The sequence below is a fragment of the Lissotriton helveticus genome, chromosome 4_1 (assembly GCF_964261635.1).
Source record: "Lissotriton helveticus chromosome 4_1, aLisHel1.1, whole genome shotgun sequence".
Lineage (NCBI taxonomy): Eukaryota > Metazoa > Chordata > Amphibia > Caudata > Salamandridae > Lissotriton > Lissotriton helveticus.
The window spans coordinates 1902586151-1902607092 of NC_136063.1; the positions used below are offsets into that span (position 1 = coordinate 1902586151).

Below are 20942 nucleotides of genomic sequence, written 5' to 3' on the forward strand. Positions count from 1 at the left end.
AGCTCGGCGTGCTTCCAGCTCTCCGGGAAGGTGGCGGTGTTGAAGGAGGTGTTGATGATGTTCCGGAGTTGGGGTGCGATGGTGGAGTCGGCCTTGTTGAAGACGTGGTGTGGGCAGGGGTCGGTTGGTGATCCGGAGTGGATGGTGTTCATCGTGCGGGTTGTGTCTTCGGTGGTCACCGTGGTCCAGGTGCGAAGGGTGGTGGTGGGGGGCGTGGGTTCGACGGTTGGGTGCGTGGGTGGTGCACCGAAGCTGTTGTGGATGTCGGTGATCTTGCGGTGGAAGAACGAGGCGAGGGAGTCGCAGAGGTCTTGTGACGGAGTGATGTCGTTGGTGCCGGTGCTGGGGTTGGAGAACTCCTTGACGATGGTGAAGAGTTCCTTGCTGTCGTGGGCGTTGTTGTCCAGTCGTTCCTTCAGGGATTTCTTCTTGGTGGTGCGGATGAGCTGGTGGTGCTTGCGGGTAGCGTGTTTGAGGGCGGTCATGTTGTCGGTGGTCCGGTTGAGGAGCCAGGCTTTCTCGAGGGTGCGGCAGGTCTTCTTGGAGTCCTTGAGTTCGTCGGTGAACCAGGATGCCTTCTTGCTTCTGGGTCTGCTGGGAGGGTTCTTTAGTGGCGCGAGGTCGTCGGCGCAGGCGGTCAGCCACTGTGTGAAGTTGCGGGCTGCTTCGTTGGGGTCCGTTGTGTTGGCGGGTGGGCTTTGGCTGAGGGAGGTGGTGAGCTGGTCCGCGGTGATCTTGCTCCAATTCCTGTGAGGTACCTGTTGCGGGTGGTGGTGGGTCGTGGTTCTTTTGAAGCTGAAGTGGTCGCAGCTGTGGTCGGTCCAGTGGAGTCCGGTGGCGTGGCTGAAGGTGATGTACTTGCTGGAAGAGAAGACGGGATCAAGCGTGTGGCCGGCGTAGTGGGTGGGGGTGTTGACCAGTTGCTTGAGTCCGAGGTTGGTGAGGTTTTCCAGCAGGGCGGTGGTGTTGCGGTCCTTGTTGTTCTCCAGGTGGAAGTTGAGGTCCCCTAGGAGGATGTAGTCAGCGGATGGGAGGGCGTGCGGGCTGATGACGTCTGTGATGTCTTCGATGAATTGTGTGCGTGGTCCCGGGGGTCTGTAGACGAGGGTGCCTCTGAGGGTCGTCTTTGGGTCGGTGGGAATCTGGAAGTGGAGATGTTCGGCTGCGGCGAAGGAGTCGTTGGCGTCGGTCGTGATGCGGATGGTGTTCTTCTGGACGATGGCGATGCCTCCTCCGGTCTGGTTGATGCGGTCCCTCCTGATGATCTTGTACCCGTCCGGGATGGCGATGGTGATGTCGGGTGCAGAGGAGGCGTTCATCCAGGTTTCCGTGAGGAAGGCGACGTCCGGTGATGTAGCGTCGAGGAGGTTCCAGAGTTCCACGGCGTGTCTGTGGACGGAGCGGGTGTTGAGCAGGATGCACTTCAGGTGGGTGCTGCTGGTGCTTGGCTGCGGTGCAGGTTCGGAGGCAGGTGAATTTGCAGGCTTTGCAGGTGAAGGGTCCGTGGATGCGTCTCGGGGTGGCTCGGCAGCAGGCGGGGTTCCGGCCGGCATTGAGTGCGTTGAGGGTGGCAGCGTCGTAGGTCCGTCTGGTCGTCTTGCTTCGGTGGGGGCCAGGGGTCCTGGCGCTGGGCGCGGGCCAGGTGCGGACGGGCGCAGACGGGCTTGCCTTCGGCGCACAATCGGCGCGCCCGCTGCGCGTCAACGCTGCGCGTGCATGGGGGCGTCATAAGAAGGGAGCCGCTGGGTGGAGGGAGCGTGGATCCAATCGGCTGTCGGGGGGGCGGGGCCGCAGGGAGGCAGCGGCGGGAAAATCGAGTGCGGGCTGGCGGCGGGAAATCGAGTGTGGGAACCATGTATGTCATTTTAAAAAAGAAACTTACTGCATTTATGTTTTACCGTTGGTTTCAGACAAGCTTCTTCGCACGGCTCAACCTGCAGCAACGCTTCTTTTACTGCTGCAGAGTAGCTCTTTTCACCCACGCGGTCAAGGCAGCCCCCTACATACGTGCTCTTTGAACTCTCCGGAAAGTTCACCGTCTGACAGTATCGAACTGGAAAGTTGATGTCTGTCCAGAGTTATGACGTTTCCCTGATTCCGAGAGAACCTCTTCCAAAGAGGTTTCTTTCTTGCTTTCTTTTTATTACGGCGCCACCCGCAAACCAGCCAGCGTGGAGCCGCGCCTTCCTCCAAACTTCCCGCTCCCCGGCAGCACAATGTGACGTCCCCCGCGGCGCAATTGTAAGCAACAACCTGCCTGGCCTCATTGGACACTACCTGGGATCATGACGTCAGGCTGCTGCGCCGCGTCTCTTTATCGGAGAAGATCACTTTAAAACACCAAGATCATGAGCATGATTCTTTGGTTAGCCTCCTCAGCAGCCCACAGTAATTGCAGTAATTAACAGCGTGTGATTAGCAGCCACTCTGGAAAACGTTAGTTTGAATGTTAATTTACATCAACTATTACGCGCCATTTCAGCGTAATGAGATCTACACTCTGGGTTCATGCTAAAAGCAAATTATTTCCCGGCACTTTATCATGCAAACGGCTCCCATTTAATCACTTGAACAGTAAACCTCAGGAGCATAACTTTAAAACCAGACAGACACTTACAGTATTAGTGTACTTTGTGCGCGGCAGGGGGTCTCTGGAGCTCAGGGCCCCCCCGCACCGCGGGGGTTGCGGGGGCATTTGTTACGCCCCTGGGTACTGCCTGGCGGTAAAACAATGGTAAATGATACTCTAAATGAGGTGAGGAAACATGGCAAACATGCCATCCGTTGTTAGGGATATTTCATGTGTGTGCATTTATGTTAGTGGGAGCATTTCTGTTTTTGTGGCCAGGTTTCTGCCTGACTGCAAATAACTGTGAGTAAGAAGGTGCAGTTGTTTGAGTCTGTATGTGAGGGGGCATTTATGCATGTGGTGGCCACTGCTACCATCTGCTGACAAAGTTACAGATCCCAATCATCTGCTGCCCTATTTGGCATAAAGTGATATAGAGTCATAATTAGTGGAATAAGCTGGCTTTCTCTAGCATGAGGATACCTCTCTAGTCAAAGCGTTGCAATCCATGGCATAAGCTTGAACTTCCTGATGTCATGTTCCCACCATTAGAATTAAGGTGAGAATCTCTGGCTTTATTTTTTAGATCCTAGAAGGAAGGTAGCCACCAGTGATATCTTATGGCCACCTTTGGCATATTTTGGCATATTTTGGCTCTCTCATAGGGAAGGCATTGCTAACAGGTGGTGCCCAGTAATACCTTTTCAGGCATAAAGGGTCATATCTGGCACAAGGTGGAGTTCCTTGTAAATTATAGCCTCCCCTAGCATTGTGTTGGGTTTACAGGCTTCTTGTTGCTTACCCTGGCAACTAGAGGCATAGCCCGACATCTATTTGTGTATCTCTTGCATATGGTAGTGCTCCCAGGTATGTGATGTTGATGCATGGGCGTTATTAGTGCCAATGACCGACAGTCATGCATATGAGTACTTGATGAGAATTCAGATACATCTCTGTATTTTTATCAACTATGTTGGATCTTAATCGTTCTTGTTGTTTCTTTTCACTTTCTTTGTTCTATGGTTAAGTTTATCAGTTTTCTGGCACCTCCTTATCTTCTATTTTCCCACTTTATTCTTCACCACTTTTCATCCGCTCAGCTGCTGCATGTCTTTTGATTGCTTCCCAAAACATGTATGGTCCATCCCATTTTTTCCTGTATTTTTTGCCACAGAATTGTTGTGTAAATTATCAAAATATGCACAACTATCCCCCTTTTTTAAGAAATGTTTTTCTATTATTATTTTCTTTTCATGGCTGACCACATCTGACCAAATATTTGGTAGCTCTGTGTGTTTGTTGCTACTTGTTTTTTGCCCATTTCCTATTTTTGTCAGTGCTTAACAAAGGATTCATATGTCTTCAATAAATAATAGACTAGTGACTGGATACGATTGCTCACAATACTTGAGACAGTGTAAAGGAGTTGCTACCTAACAATTCTACAGATAGCTGGGCCACTGATGTTTTAATTTTATGAGTCTAGCAAAGACAGAGCTATCATCATTAATTAAAAGCGGCAATATTAAGGGGTAACCATCTTAGAGTTCTCATTCACCAGCATCATGTGCCCATTTGCCTCAGATTCCATCAGGCTCTAACTAACATACAGGAGGTTGGGGGCTCAGATTTTACTTTCTAAAAAGTAGAGAATAATGATAGAACTCACCTGAAGGTAGGTCGCCCTGACCCTCCCCTCCTTCAAAACACACCCCTTCATCTAGATAATTGAATGCATAGAGAAACCATGATAAGACTGATTCAAACATGGATAACTTAGGTGATGTTGTACTGAAACAGGAGACAATGGTTGTTAGAACAGTGAGCCTTAAGGTGGTCTTCTCCCAAACTTTTTGGCTTCTGCCCTTCTGTTTTTGCTGATCTGATTTTTGTTGGCCTTATGACTTTGTGCACTTTACCACTGCTAGCCAGTGCTAAAGTTCTTGAGCTCTGTCCCTTAAACATGGTTGTATCGGCTTATATCCAATTGGCACATGTAATGTACTTTTAAGTCCCCAGTAAAGGGATATCCCCTTGCACTGAGGGCCTTCAAAGGAAAATCTACCCATGGACCTGCAGCACTGTTTGCGTCATACACTTACAAAGCCCTGTAAAGCATGTCTCAGGCTTGCCATTGCAGCCTGTGTGTGTAGTTCTAAACTGCGATTTCGACTTTGCAAAATAAACCTTTTGCAAGGCACACACCTTCCTTTTTATTAACACATATAGGTCACTCCTTGGGTGGGGCCTGAACTGCCCAGATAATAGGGTGAAGTGTATTTAAAAAGTTGGACATGTTCTTTTAAGTTCTACTTGTCCTGGTAGTGAAAAACTCTTAAATACGTTTTTACTGCTGCAAGGCTTACATGTCCAATAGGATAACATTGCGTTTCCTAAGTATTTTTAATAAGTTATAACATTCCTTTGGGATCAGGTTGACAGATCAAGTTTGGTGACTAAAGAATTGTAATTACAAGTCCTCTTTAACAATGAAGTCAGATTTTTTATTACAATTCTGAAAACATCACTTTTCGTAAGTTGGCATTTTCTTGTAATAACCATTCTGTGCCTGCAGCCTGTCCCTGGATGACATGTCTTGGTGTAGCTGGCTGTTGGTCCTTGTGTATAGCTCCCAGACATTGAGACAAAGAAAGATATGTGTTGGCAGGATGGGCCACTCTGTCACACTGGCACATCATAAAGTCCTGCCTGAACACACAAAGGGTTTGCCACTAGTCTTTTGTGTCCCCGAACAAGCTAGGGCAGAGGCAGGGAAGACTGGGATACCTGACAAATCACGGGGGGGGTGGAATACTTTAGAACTTTCTCCTACTTCAAAATGGGCTCCAGGTATAAATAGTGGACCCTCAGACCCAACTCGTCAGTACACATCTGGACCTGTGACCTGTGGACCTATGAAAGACTCAGAAGAACTGCTATGCTGTTTTGCCTCAAGAAGAACTGTCACTCTGCTGTCCTGCTGTCCTGCCCTGCTGGCTTTAGCGTGTGTGAGGACTAGCCATGCATCTTGAAAACAGGACCACCAGAGTGACTGCAAGGGCTAGTTGGCTGTCCTCCTGATCAGAGCCTCAGAGATAGAAGAGGCTCCAACAACCTTGTACCCAGCACCAAGAGCTGTGAGTCCTGTCATTCCAAATGGTGCCACCCCTGTCCTGGACCCTTGGAATTGGTCCTGAAATTTCTGTGCTAGCCCAGCTGTAGTACCAGCAGAACCAACACAGCGTGACACATTGCCTCCTAAATCTCTGCATCTGAACCTGCTCCATAACGCATCCCTAATGCAGGACTTCCATCGCAGGCTCACTGAACCGCCGCTGCGTGACGCATCCTTGAAGCAGGTCTTTTCATGACAAGTCCCTTGTCGATGGCATTCTTGACATCAATGCAAAATTCCATATTGCAAGTCCTGCAACTTCTTTGGAACCAGCCAATGCATCTTCGACACACAACTTTGCATTGCAAGCCCCATGTCGACAGCCTCCTGGATGACAACGCAGGATCTCAAAGCTTCTCAGAACCACTGTCACATGATGCATCCTTGATGTGGGATCTCTCAATGCTAATCAACAAGAATTTAAGGTACTTTGTTCAGAGGACGTAACTGGGTTGCCAGCCCATGCTCCTTAGGGGTTGGTTAGTGCTTTCTGCTTTTTGTAGCTATTTTCACTTAAAACTTTAAAATTGCTTATCTCCTTTTCTACTGATTTTTGATGTTTTGATCTTAAATTATTTATTAAAGTTTACTCTGTTTTTCTAAATTGATGTGGCATTTTTCTTCTGTTGTGTTTCACTTTATTACTGTTTGAAGTGCTGCGTAAATACTTCACACATTGCCTCTAATAAGCCTGACTGCTTTTCTCCCAAAGTACCAGAGAGTTAAGCACAGGTTAATTTGGGCCTTGCTTGTGACTTGACCCTGACCAGGATTGTGGTTGCTGCTTGGGTAGAGTTTCATCCCCCCTCAACCAGCAACCCAATTTCTTACAATATATATTACATTGTAGAGCTGTAGATTAAAGCAGTCTGATCTTTAAAGATCATAAGCATTAGCAAGTAACATAAGAGAATGCTTATTTGAGAATCACTGGCCTTGCTTGAAGGCAGGGGTTCAGATATCAGGTGAGATGGATGGTAGAGAATGACAGCTTTGCTAATGAGCGCTTCCAACTCAAAATTTTAAATTGACATTGTGTTAGATCCAAATATGCCCAAGAAAGGTAGAACGACTATTGTAACCTGTATTGTATTTATTTGGTTACTTTCTCCCTAGCTGCTCAGCCAGTGTGAATGTGATGCATGGAATGTTGATGTGACAGTCTTGAATGGAATGTTTGGGTGCGTGGGTGCTTGAGTGTGTCAGTTGGAGTATTGGCTGAGCAGCAGGCAGACTGCTCCTGGTGCGGCTGCATCCCTACAACTCATCTACCTGTACCCAAACGTAATAAATCTACATGAAACTACATTTTGGCAATGGACCTCATCACTACAAAGACCTACAATCTTAGGGGCCGATTATGATTGCGGTGAATCCGCATCCTCCGGGCCGGCGGAAGCCACCGCCGGCCCGAAGGATGCGGATTCACCGCTGCGGTGTTTGTAAAGACCCCCTGCCAGATTAGGGTGGCTGGGGGGTCATAGGCGGACGGGAAGACCGTCTGCCGCTTTTCCACTGTGGTCGCCTTCAGACCGCGGCGGAAAAGCTCTAATATGGTGGCAGTGTCTAACAGACACCGCCACCATATTATGATTAGCCTTGGGACATGCCTTTCCACAGCGGCAATGCCGCCACGAAAAGGCATACGGTCTTTTCTTTGGCGGCCCGTTGCGGGCCCCCAGGGTGAAGGGGGGGGGGTGGGGGTGCACATGGGGGGTACCTATGGTACCCCCCTGCCATTGCATGCACAAAGCGGCAGGCACCGCGCGGTGCCTGCCGATTTGTGCATGCAAAGGGAATACTTGCATATTTAACCTTGCGGCGGGTGCTGCTTCAAGCAGCACCCGCCGCAATGTTAAGTATACGGGATGTGACCGCCAGGGTGGCGGTCACATCCTTATTCCGAGGGAGGGAACGCCGCAGCCCCTGCAGACGGTCCCTCCACCTCGGGGGTGGCGGACGGACGTTGGTCCGTCCGCCATCCTAATTGGCCCCATAGTTCAGCTCGTCAGTTCGTCTGCTCGAGGATCAATCTACAGTAGATGGCATGATTGATAAGATCAGTAGAAGGATCCTTATTTCAAGATGAATTAGCACTATGTCTCTTTGAACAATCAAATCCCAAAAACTATCAAGCTACCAGACATTATCTATACCTTACAGTTACCTTCAGTATCTAAAATCTTAAAATCTGGATATGGTTTGTCTAGCTGAGTTAGGAGTCAAGTTTCATTTAACCTACAGATTGTGAAGCGGTTTCACACATAGGCTTGTGAGAATAGGACTGAAACAGTTATGTTATATATAGTGACAATGAGGTCAATCACTCTGTCCTCCTTAAAAATTGTTCTGGATGATTAATAGCAAAGTATGAAATAACTGAAAATGCAGTAGCTGATTAGAGGCCCTGATCTGTGGAAAAGCTGTCATAAAAATATAAATAGTAATATTCAGACTCTAAGGATGAAAAGGTTAAGCTATAGAAAGAAGCAGTTCTTTAGACAAGTCTTTAAATGATTTAGCAGAAGTATTCCTACAAGTCTTTTTATTATCAGAAATTCTCAGGGCTGGATTGAGAATGCAAAGCAGCCCTGGCAACAGCCACGGCCGGTGGTAGGAGTAACTGCAGGGCGGTGACGTAGGGAGGGGCAGGGTGGGGGGTTGTAATGTATGGATTACGGACTTTAACAGGTAAGTAAACATATAAATTAATAAAACGAATTTTGTTGTGTGCACTGCATCACCAAATGCAATGCAGTGCTCGCAACTAAATTCGCTTTATTTATTTATATGTTTACTTACCTGTTAAAGTACGTAATCCATACATTACAACCCCCCGCCCTTCCTCCCCCTCCCTACGTCACTGCCCTACAGTTACACCTACCACCGGCCGTGGCTGCCTGGCAATATTATTGGACCGGACGCAGGGGGCAGGGGATGGGTGAGGGTGCAAGTGTTAAGCACTCCTGCTTAACTAAACCGCCCCCCAGCACTGCTGCTTTTGTTACTGGCCCCACGGCTCCAAAACCGGCCCCCACCCTTCCAGCCTTCAGGGCAAATGCCAAAATGTCGCTACTGCCAATCCGACCCTGGAAATGTTATTCGCATGAATTGTTAAAGTAGTAAACTTAGGTGATCTTGGCAATCATGACATCCGCTATACCTTGTATGTGAGAGAAAAAAGGCTAATAGTCAAAGCTTTCACATCACCTAGTTTCTTCTAATTGGAGAAAGGGGTGAGGCAAAACTTTTGGAAGGTACCTGTAGCTCTCACCTAGACACTGAGATGGTGCAATGATCTTTCATGAACTGCATTTTGTAGTATGTTTTGCAGTACCACAAAATGCTATTCAAAAACTTAGGAGTGGAGTTTATGTCTCTGACTCTTCTATTGCTATATGAGCGGAGATCTCCACCCGAGTGCGGAGTCTCCACTCACATGTGACACAGGAGAGTGGCTGGAAAATGGGGTTTAGGTGAAGTCAGGGAGAGGTTCAGGGAGGACCCACCAACAAATAAGTAAGCCCAGAGTTATTCAGAAACTGCACTTCTATGGTTTATGCAGCCAAAAAGGGACCCCAAACAGTAGTAAAGTAGTCCAGCTCTGAGCTGGAGTAAACCTAGCACCACACATGATCAATAACTTTTATTTCAACACCCTCCCTTAAAAAATAATGGAGTTTGGGATTTTAAGTAAAACCCATAGGAAATAATGTTAAATTATTTTAAAAACAGTTAAATAATTACAAATATAAATTAATATAGAAAATGATTTATAAAAATAGTGCGTATTTAATTATAAAATATTATAATTTTTTTGCACTTACAAATTAGTGCAGCAATACATTTTATTTAAATATAATTACATTCTTGTAAATAGGTCCTCTCACCACTTTTAATTAAAAAATGCATACAAATTATATTCTGGCAATCTATTTTTTAATTGAAACTTCATAAAAATTATTTGAATTTATTATATTTAAGGGATCTACATATTTATTTCAAAATTAAGTGAATAAGGCCGTAGCATGTTTACTTGGGTTTTATATTTAAAACACATATCTAAAATTAATGTACATGAATATTGTTATGTTATGTTATGTTAGCTGGTGTTTTATTGAGCGCTCAGCTACTCTAGCAGAGTGTCCCGGCGCTATCAGACCCATAACAACAGAGCCCGGGCGAAAAGGAGGAGACTTATTGGCCAAACAGCCACATTTTGAGCTCCTTTCTAAACGATAGTAGGCTCTCATTCTTTCTTAAAGACAATGGGAGGGCATTCCAGGCCCGGGGTGCAAGATATTTAAAAGACCGCCCACCGATCCGGGCACGCCTAATTACCGGGACCATGGTCAGAGACAGTGACGCCGAGCGCAAGGCTCTGGAGGGGAGATGAAAACCAATTCTCTTCCTCAGATAGAGGGCACCAGTGCCATGGAGTGCCTTGAACGCCATGGTGAGAACCTTAAACTCAATGCGTTTCTGAATTGGTAGCCAATTAAGAGACTCCAACAGTCCCGCAGCATGGGATCGATGGCCGAGGCCAAAGATTGCACGTGCGGCCGAATTCTGCACTACCTGCAGGCGTGAAAGAAGGTACTTCGGGAGACCCAAATAAAGGGCGTTAGCGTAGTCCAGCCTAGATCCTATCATAGCTTGGACCGTGGTTTTCCTATGGGTGATGATAGGAAAGGGAGGAATTTCCTTAGTATTTTCAGTATCCCGAAACACTGACCGACCAGGCTCAGAATCTGAGGTTTAAAAGTAAGACAATTGTCCATCCTAACACCAAGATTCCTAGCCACTGAGGCCACAGCAGAAGAAGGAAACATATCCGCCGGCCACCAGGACTTCCAACAGGGATTCGGAGGACAGCGAAAGAAAAGAACCTCAGATTTGTCCGAGTTGCATTTCAGCTGGTTAAGTTGAAACCAGGCAATAACTGCACCCAGACAGCTTTTAATACGATCCCCGTTAAAGTCCATATTTTTCCCACATGTGAAAAGAAGCTGAGTATCGTCAGCGTATGAGACAATCTGGGCGCCGAATGACTCAACCAGCGCCGCCAAAGGGGACATATAAATGTTGAAAAGGGTGGGGCTTAATATCGACCCTTGGGGTACTCCCACCTCCAGAGACGGCACTGCCGCCGAGTACGGAGGAGTCCAGACTGTCTGTTGCCGGTTAGAGAGGAAGGACTTAAACCATCTGAACACCGTTCCACCGATGCCAATCTCCAAGAGTCTAACCAATAGGCGGTCGTGTGGAACGGTGTCAAACGCCGCCGAGAGATCGAGCAACACCAGCAGAGCCTTCCCTCCGGTGTCCTGAACCTCCTTAATAGCCTCTGCCACCTCCAGCAGTGCCGTTTTCGTGCTCATATTCGCACGGAAACCTGATTGGGTATAATGCAGGACACCGTGTGACTCAACAAAATCTGAAAGAACGGACTGAACATGCTTTTCCGCCACCTTAGCCAAGACCGGGAGCAAAGAGATAGGCCGGTAATTAGCATGGATGGCGGGATCCAAAGAGGATTTCTTCAAAAGAAGAAGAACCAACGCCTGTTTCCAGGCAAACGGCACTATTCCTGTCTCCAATGAAAGATTTAAAATCGGATTAACAATGGGGTTGATGACATGTGCCACTTTGGCTAGAAACTTAGCGGGGCATGGGTCCAGCGGGGAGCCAGATTTCATTCTAGAAAGAAATTCTAGTGAGACTTGAGGCTCAATGGGAGGAAAGCTCGACAAACTGGGCTGCCCCGAGTCGGATACAGAGGAATGGGGTCCTGGATTAGACACTTCCCCTATCACAACAGATGGAAAAGTTGCCTGGATGCTTTTGATCTTGTGAGCAAAGAAGCTTGCCATTTGCGCAACCCAAGGTTCTGAGAAGGAGCACTTCGGAGTGATGGAGGCTGGCGATGTGAATTCCTTCACAATCAGGAAGATCTCTTTTCTGGAGTTGGTAGCCTCCTCAATCCTTCGAGCAAAATAGGCTTTCTTGGCAAAATAGATTTCCTTGTGGTAGGCCTTAATACAGCACCTATAGGCCTCCCTCGATGGTTCCAGATATTTTGATCGCCATGCTCTTTCGGCCTTCTTGCAGAGCCGTCGACTGGTATTGAGCGCTGGCGTGAACCATGGGGCAGACGCTCGAGTAAAGTTCTTAGAGGTCCGTTTAGGCGGTGCCAATTCTCCCAAACACTGCATGAGCCACGTTTGAAAGCGGACCAGGTCCTCCTCTATGTCACCCGTCGACGCACAGGGATGATTTAACAGATATTGTTCAATCATATCCGGTGTTACTCGATGGAGGGCACGGGACATCCGGGGCTGACACCCATTGTCCCTAATAGTCAGGGTGGTTTTATACTGGATATTAAAGGTCACCAGTAAATGATCAGACCACAACACGGGAAGGGGGGGAGCCGCTATAATAGGCATAGTGGAGAAAATGTGATCCAATATATGCCCCTTGTTCTGGGTAGGAGACACTACATAGGGTGACAAGCCCAGTGGAGTAGTGATGTCTAAGACTTTGATGGTATCCGCCGCATCCACTACATCGAAATGAATGTTAAAATCGCCCCAGAAGAACGAAGTGTTTAAACTGAACCATCATTACCGAAATCACGGAATCCAGCCCCTCGTGAAACGATCTGATAGGACCTGGGGGTCTGTAGACCAACAGACCCGCACAAGATTGGGAGGTGAAAGTGTCAGACAGAATCCCAATGCTTCTGCCCCAGGGATGTCTTCCGTAGGTACGATAGAACACTCATATCGTCTGTCTATCACCAGAGCCACTCCCCTCCTTTACCTGTGCACCGGTCTTTCCTCAACATAAAATAGTTAGAAGGCAGGGCATTAGCTACATCTGGATTTGAGGCTTCGCCAAGCCAAGTTTCCGTAAGGAAAAGGCAGGCGGGATTAGAGTCTGAAAGGTAGTTAAACAGATCCTGAGCATGTTTGCTCGCAAATTGAGTGTTTAAAAGGGCGCAGCTGAAAAAACGTTCAGATGATCCCCGTCCCACCGTCGGGGTGTCATGATACCCTGACTTAGCGGGGCAACTCTCTGCCCACACTTTCTTCAATGACCACCCACAGCCAGTGCAGTGGAAATCCCCCTTTAAACAGTGGTCTTGGACAATGCAGCTTCTATTAGTACACTATCTTAAGCCCAGGAGGTGTGCTGCAGAGTAGCCACAGGTTCCTCCCAGGTGCTGTGTCCGAAGGTCGCCCACCCGTCCGCCTCCGGGACGCTGACGGGCGCAGATGGGCTTTCCTTAGGCGCTCCTTCGGCGCGGGTTAGGTGCGTCCGCTGTGCGGAGCCATCCCCGTCTAAATTTATACTTCCCGCCCGTGAGGCAGCAAGCCTAGTCCGCAGACTAGCAAGCCTGCCTCACCCAAGATGGCCGCCGTACTTTTGCGCAGCCTCCCCGTCTGTCCCTCAGCTCCTAATCGGCTGAGAGGGGGGCGCCCAAAAGAGCACGGCAAGAGGGTGGCAGGGGAAGAGCGGCGCGGCCACAAGTGATGCAGGTAGGTGCGCAACTGCCCCCAGATAGGTAAGAGAGCGAGTCCCCCACACGAAGGAATAAAAGTACAGAGAGAGAGAGAGATCTCCCGGCTTTTCGCCTCAGGAGAGAGGAACAGTGGACAGTTAAAACAAATGGCACGAGTCAGGACACAGTGCAATGGAATTTAAAACAGCGCGCAAGGAAATTGCAAAGGCAATTTATTAAAAAGCTAGGTATTTAAAGCTCACTCCAACAGGCATCCGCCACTGGAGTCTCGTTAAAACAGGTCTGACCAGAGCCCAGAAATGAAGCTGAATTTATACTTCCCGCCCGTGAGGCAGCAAGCCTAGTCCGCAGACTAGCAAGCCTGCCTCACCCAAGATGGCCGCCGTACTTTTGCGCAGCCTCCCCGTCTGTCCCTCAGCTCCTAATCGGCTGAGAGGGGGGCTCCCAAAAGAGCACGGCAAGAGGGTGGCAGGGGAAGAGCGGCGCGGCCACAAGTGATGCAGGTAGGTGCGCAACTGCCCCCAGATAGGTAAGAGAGCGAGTCCCCCACACGAAGGAATAAAAGTACTGAGAGAGAGAGAGATCTCCCGGCTTTTCGCCTCAGGAGAGAGGAACAGTGGACAGTTAAAACAAATGGCACGAGTCAGGACACAGTGCAATGGAATTTAAAACAGCGCGCAAGGAAATTGCAAAGGCAATTTATTAAAAAGCTCACTCCGACAGGCATCCGCCACGGGATTCTCGTTAAAACATTTCTTATAAAAATATATTTAATACTTTTTTGTTTAATAAAAAGAAGTTAATTTTCCTGTTACGTTACCATTGGGAGATTCCACAGCTGGTGTGGAGATCTCCGCACATATAGGTGTAGGCGAGGCAGAGGCATAAACCCTGCACCTACGTTTGTTAAGACTGTTTTGTTGTATGTTTTGTACCGCTATTAAATTAAAGTGGTGCTTGTAAACTTCAAACCGGGAACAACTGTGCACTATTCTCATTTTTCATCCAGAGAAAAGTGTAAGAATAAACTACTCTTAATTCTAACCTTATTTCATTGGGTACTATGATATATTCACAAATCTGGGTTTGGGCTGTAAAGTTATATATGGTCTCAAACTTGGGAGTTGTTAAATATCTTTGAATAGCTCTTAAATTAGTAATTTTGACATGTGGATTAGGAGGATTGCCATTTTCTATCTTCCTGAACTATTGTTGATTAGCATTGCAGATGTAAAGCTGTGTGCACATATTGAATTGCTAGGATATTAATGTCTTAAACGCCTGTCGCTGACAAATGTACAGATAGATGTCAAACACTGCAGATCTTGAATTGTTTGGATGCTACTGACTTGAAAGTTTGTCACTGTCAAAAGTGGTGATAAGAAGGTCGTGTTCAAATCCTGGCCAACTCATAGACACACCACTTTGGGGGTTTTCGGCTTCTCTGAATTAAGATTTCCAGCTCCACATTCATCACTGACCGTTTAATGGAGGTTCTTAGGAGATCATTTATCAGTACAAAACTGGTGTTGTGACTACACAGCTTTTACATTCAACTGTTATTCCTATGTCACCCCTGATGATTCCAGTAAGGTTTTTCCAGGCATATCAACGCACATACATGCTAATGTCGTCATTCTAATCTGCAAGCACTATAAGATTAACTATAAAGGATACATTATAATGTTATAGTACATAGGTCATATTTGTGTATTCCTAATGGTAAACTCTTTATTACCTGATCATTGGAAACTGATACTTGCTTGTGTTGAGGCAGAAAATTGCTTGTAAGCGTATGAAAATACATTGTTGCGCAATTGATATACTTTTATGTCTTCGTAAAAAAACACTGTAATGCCTCAATAGTCTTGATGTCAGTGCCCCGCTAGGCAAAGCCGTTGAAGTCCCTAAACATCCTTCCATGATACTATATAGTAGGACATTGCTACCACAAGAAGCATAATGGTCTGTGCAAATGGATTGTGCAAAATTGTGAGATAAAACATAGGGGAGTCCACTGCTTTATTTGTAAAATAATAAGTTCTGGTGCCTAAAGAGCTGCTGAGGTGCTATAAAATGTCAGCGTGCTGAATACCGAGGGTGCATAATCCTGAATGCACTTCACTCTTACAGTTCTGATTTCTCCCTTGGTGACAGATTTTCTGTCTTACTCTGCCTCTGTCTTTCTGTTTTGTGTGTTTTCCCTCTCTTGCGCCGGGGAAATGTCTAATGAGGAGAAATGAGTGCAGGCCCCTAACAATGAGTCCTGGTGCCCCCCCCACCCTCTCCCCCCCCCCCCCGGCAACCCTCGGCTCTGATTAACCACTGGCGAGGTCCCCTTTATGTATACCTGATGAAGCATATCAAGGTGGTAGTTAAGAACACTAATAGAAAAGAAAAGCTAGTTAGGGCATGTTCTAGTAGGCCCCGTTTTAAAGAAAATAGGTTTGCCTAGATCCTTGCCCTAGCTAGGAGTGAACAAAGTGATGCCATCTACATAGTGATAAATTGAGTTTCTTTCACCAGAGCAGATTAACCATACTCTGCCCCATAATCTCGTTTTTTCACCTACTGGATTGTTTCTCCACATTTGCGGCCTTGCAGTGATCATGGATATACTGAGGTTGGCAAAGCCTAATTTCACTAAAAAGCATAACTCGCACATTCAAGGGAGTGTTCTACTAACAGAGGCACTGTTTTTTTTAGGAAGAAGGGAACATATATTATTACTGATATGAAGCTCACCAGGGAACCCTAACTATGTGGTTTAAAGAGCAATTGTAGCTGCTTCTTATTTGAGGAGAACTGTTCAAAGCAGGTGAAGCCAAGAAATAACTTATTCTCATGTTGGTCATGATTCACAGACAAAGGAGTTCGAGGTGTCTTTATGGCTAGATTTGGAAACTTTTCAGTGCTTGTAGTATTCAAGTGTACTGAGACATATTTAATGAAGGGCTTGAAGAGGCTTGGCCACATCACCACAATGCTCAATAACCTACTTGGTTCCCCTGCCACTTCCATATCACCTTTAAGACAATCTGTATCACCTACAAGCCATTAGAAACAATACCCCTACATTGTTGGTCAAGAAGCTAACCACCTAAAGCGGACAGTGCACACCAGAAGACAGGAAATAGCCACCAGAGAAATGTAGAGGTGCAAGAATGAAAAGCTCAGGGTGTCGCATTTCCATACTTGCACCCAACGGCTCCCAACACCATCCCCATCAAAATCCTTTCTGCCCTCACCCTTCTGCAATTCAGAAAGAAGCAGTAAACACATCTGAATAAGCTTTCCTCTTCTCCCCCCAAACACACAAACAGTGGCCCTTACTGTTACCTGCTTCACTCTAAACAATTAAAGTTCAGGTTTGTTGTCCATTGTTCAGTAATCTGTTTCTAATTAGCCGGGAATGCACCAGGCAAGTACTGCTACACTAATACACACAGGCTGAGCTCCAGCTCTTGAGGTGTATGGTAGAGGTACCTTCATAACATAGAAGGATCGTTTTTAGGCCTGGCTTGAAGCACAGTTGTCTAAGCGATCTGTTGTTACCAGCCCTTTAAAATATGCACAGAGTGGTATTTGGCTCCACCCGTATCAATATTTCTCTTTCACCTCATGCTTTTCGCTGTTTAGTGCATCATTTTGCCTCCTGTGGAGTGTCTGGCTTGCATTACACGAGGAACTGATGTACTTCTCAAGACTACACTGAATCACACATTAATTTCTTTCGGTCACAGATGCACTTTAGGCAGAAAGCAAACTTGTTTCACTTCAGTAGATTTTCCTATAATATTTTAGTAAGGACATCTAAGCCAGACTGATTAGCTTCGTCAAATGTTGTTTGCGTGTTGAAACATCGAAGTAAGTAGCAGAAGAGAGAAGGCAGTCTTATTCGGTCCACCTATTTAACAAACAGGAAACAATATATGAGCTATGCCTTTTTTGTTTCTCATTGCAGAGTGGTACTTGAGGTAGTTGGTTTTCACAAAAGGAATTTCTCAAAAAAACATTTTGCCTTCAAACAGATATACTGATGCTTTTGGACATCACAGGACCTACACTTTTTTTTTAATGTCACATTGATAAGGTGTGTTACTGTTACTCTTGTCAATCTTACATACCCGCGTATCTTCCCCCCCCAACCCCGTTTCGACAGATGCGGGTCCACTACATCAAATGTCCTAGCTTGACAGTCACATTAGTGTAAACAGAAGGACTTCATCTGTTGCCACAATGTTCTCTGAAAATATAAATTCAGGACATACCTTCATGGTGGCGTACACAGAGGACAGTACAAGTGTGAATGGCATAATTACGAGTCATGGAAATATTAAGTAATCGTTTAAGTAATCTTAATATTTTTCTTTCTAGGTGAACATCGTGATGATGACTGGACGGTCCGTTACATTCTCCTTATCACAATTCCATTAATTGCAGCAATTGCCACAATACTACTTCTTGTGTTCCTGAAAAGGTACTGCATTCAAATATAGTTTTAAATATTTCAGATCTATACTTTGCTGTTATTTTGTGAACTGTCGTACATTTTTCAGTGGCAATTACAAATAAATAACCAATTTTGCAAAGGGAACTGCCATTTCCGGGCATGCCAATCTATCATCTGCAAACAATCATCCGGCAATGCCACTATTACTTATTAGTTTCAGAAGTGTAGGTGAATGTCTCTAGGGAAGTGCATGTAGAGCAGTTTGTTGAGGCTTTAAGCAAGAAGACATAAATAGGTACCAAATAAAAATGTGAATGCATAACTGCATAAGGTGCGTGAAAGAGGCAACAAAGAAGAGACTTTGAATGAAATTGAATCTCATAACTGTGAAAAATAATTCTTTAATCTGAAACTTTGTTTCTTCTTCAAAGGCTCAAGATTCTAATATGTCCTCCGATCCCAGATCCCAGCAAAATGTTCAGAGACATAATTGGAGGCACCGGTGAAGAATTTCAGGTATACAATAATTAAAAATCTTTGTTTACTAATTTTCTGTTGCTCGTTGGGAGTATAGGATGCCTATACATAGGCCCACTGGAAATATACTGCCACTAAATTTAAGAGGTAGCAGTGACAAAATTATGTGGTAAGAAAAGACAAATTATGCAGAAAGACAAATGACTAATAAAAATTATATTCAGAGGTACATTTTGTTGTATTGTTATCTACCCATTTTGACGTCAGAAGTCAGATAGGATTCTTAAATAAAACTATTCACATTCAGTATATCATATTCAAAATATTTAGAAAAGAGTCAGCGAAGGAATCAGTGGTTTCCTTTGTGTTTCTGACTGTGACTCACTATAGGATGGACAATACCTGTTGCCTAGAAAAATTAAGCCATTACATGGCTCAGCACTTATACCCTGGTGGGCTTCTGTCAACTTTGTGTCCTTGTATTCATTTGTCAAGAATATTCTGTTTGAGTTGAGTACTCTGGTGATGTCCATCTTGGAGGGCACTTACACAGATACCTTGAAAACGTCTCGTTTTTAGATGGATCACATGTTGGCTTTCTCGTAAGGAGTTGCAGTGAAATACATAGTGCCGCTATGAACAGTAAAATTGTACTTGTTTACCTGGAGGAGTTACCCAGTTAAGGAGAGTGAATCATAATAGTCATAGGCTGGGGCTATTCAGCCCTGTGCCTCTTTGGTCACATAGTTATGCTATGTTAGGAATGCCTATACAGAGCATGGATGCCCCAGCAACGGGACGTCCCAGCGCTCGCGAACGGATGACCATGGAAAGTGATTGCTAGCCAGATGGAAAGACAGCCAGGTAATGTCTGTTTCTAAAGGCCCAGGGAATGGTAGTGCAGTATACACACACATTGTGTGCTAGATGGATTAAAACAGCTAGGTTTTGATCTGTTTTCTGAATACCCAGTGATCTTGTGTGTTGTGCGCCGTGATTGGAATAGAGTTTCATAGGTCTGGAGCCAGGGACCTAAACAAGCGCACCCGCTCTGCTCCTGCGCACCCTAGGAGTGCAGCCCAGATGCAGATCTGCGAGCGCAGTGCTCGTGTTGGCACATATAGTGTGCAGAGCCCCTGCAGTATCTGGGGGCCCTGGCCGTGTAAAATCTTGTGAGTGGTGCAGACTGTTTTGAACTGAATTTTCTGTCAAATAGGCAGCCAGTGTAGGGGTACAGGAGATGGGAGGTGTGACAGTGCTTAGGGAGGGCGAAAAGAATGCGGGCAGCCACATTCTATGCCCTTTGAAGTCTCTTCGTGACAGTTTTATGTACGCCCTGTAGCAGTTCGTTACAATAGTCAAGACGTGACAGAACCACCGAATGAATTGTCACTTGTCGGGTGGGAGCATTAAAAAAACCCAGAATGGGTTTGAAACCGCGTAGGTGGCCAAAGCTTGTACCTGCCGCTTTTTGGGCGTGAAGCTCGAAAGAGAGGGACTTGTCCATCAGGACCCCTAGATTCTTAACTGCCCTTTTCGGTTGGGGTGGAGCCACCACTGGTAGTCCCATTTGTGGGGGTCCCGGCAAACCGGAAGCACCTCTGTTTTTGAAGAATTAATTTGGAGGTAATTTTCTGCCATCCAATCTGAGATGGCCAAGACATTGTCCCGGAATTTCAGTTGGTCTTGGGCTGGGTTATTGGTGAAAGTGAATAACAGTTGCGTGTCGTCCGCGTATGATATCATGTTGATCTTCCGGGATTTGGCCAGGAGGGCTAAAAGGCAGACGTACACGTTAAACAATGTGGGGCTCAGAGCAGAGCCTTGGGGGACACCACTGCTGAGGGGATAAGTGCTGGACAGGTAGGGTGGGGGGTGCATCTGAAAGGAGCGATCAGATAGAAAAGACGCAAACCAGGCCCAGGCCCTGCCGCTGACCTCAATCTCCTGAGTCGTTGGGTCAGAATCTCATGGAAGACTGTGTCGAAGACTGCACTCAGATCGAGTAAAACCAGTGCCGAGGTGTTGCCCTCGTCCAGCGATGCTCTCAGCTGCTCTGTAACTGCCAACAAGGCGGATTCCATACTGTGCTTAGGCCGGAACCTGTTTAGTGACCTGTATAAAATCTCATTAGCTTCCAAATACTTGGTCAGGATGATATTAACATGGGATTCTATGACCTTGGCCAAGTAAGGAAGTAGGGAAATTGGCCGGAAATTCTCTGGTAAAGATGCATCCAGGTATGGCTTTTTCTGTAAAGGAACAACCTTGCCATGTTTCCAAACTTTGGGAATTACTGACGACTGGAGCGATCTATTGATCAGTTCTCTACCCTCCGTCATAACACAGTCCTGGAATTTCCTGAAGGTGTCCGGTTAACTGGATCATCAGGGGATCCTGATTTCACCTTTGCTGCCAGAGTTTCCAGGTCTTTAAAGGACATAGATTGTAGAGAGTAGGGAAGATCAGGTGAGCAGTTAGACAGCTATGATTTGGATTGTTGTTCATTAGTTCTTTTAAAAATGTCATCCGTTAACAAATGATATACTGTATTTCATGAAAATACAGAAACACCATTACTAACATTGTCCTTTCTACCAGCCAGAATAAAACTTTCTGTAAAACCATGTACAGCATTGTACTCAGCAGGAATGTAGCCTACATGTCCACATTTCTCGTAATAAAAATACACTCCTCTTTTAGTCCATTCATCAAAGCTAGGTTTTAAAACTTGTCTTCA

The 20942-nt window shown here is 46.1% G+C and overlaps 1 protein-coding gene across 1 annotated transcript in view; it reads left to right on the top strand.

Moving 5' to 3' along the window:
- The window catches only part of IL13RA1 (interleukin 13 receptor subunit alpha 1), a 286361-nt gene that overhangs the window by 242590 nt on the left and 22829 nt on the right, over positions 1 to 20942 (top strand). Inside the window, exons 8-9 of the mRNA XM_078688547.1 lie at positions 17650 to 17752; positions 18157 to 18241. Coding sequence (XP_078544673.1) covers positions 17650 to 17752; positions 18157 to 18241 — 188 coding nt within the window. The remainder of the gene's footprint in view (positions 1 to 17649; positions 17753 to 18156; positions 18242 to 20942) is intronic.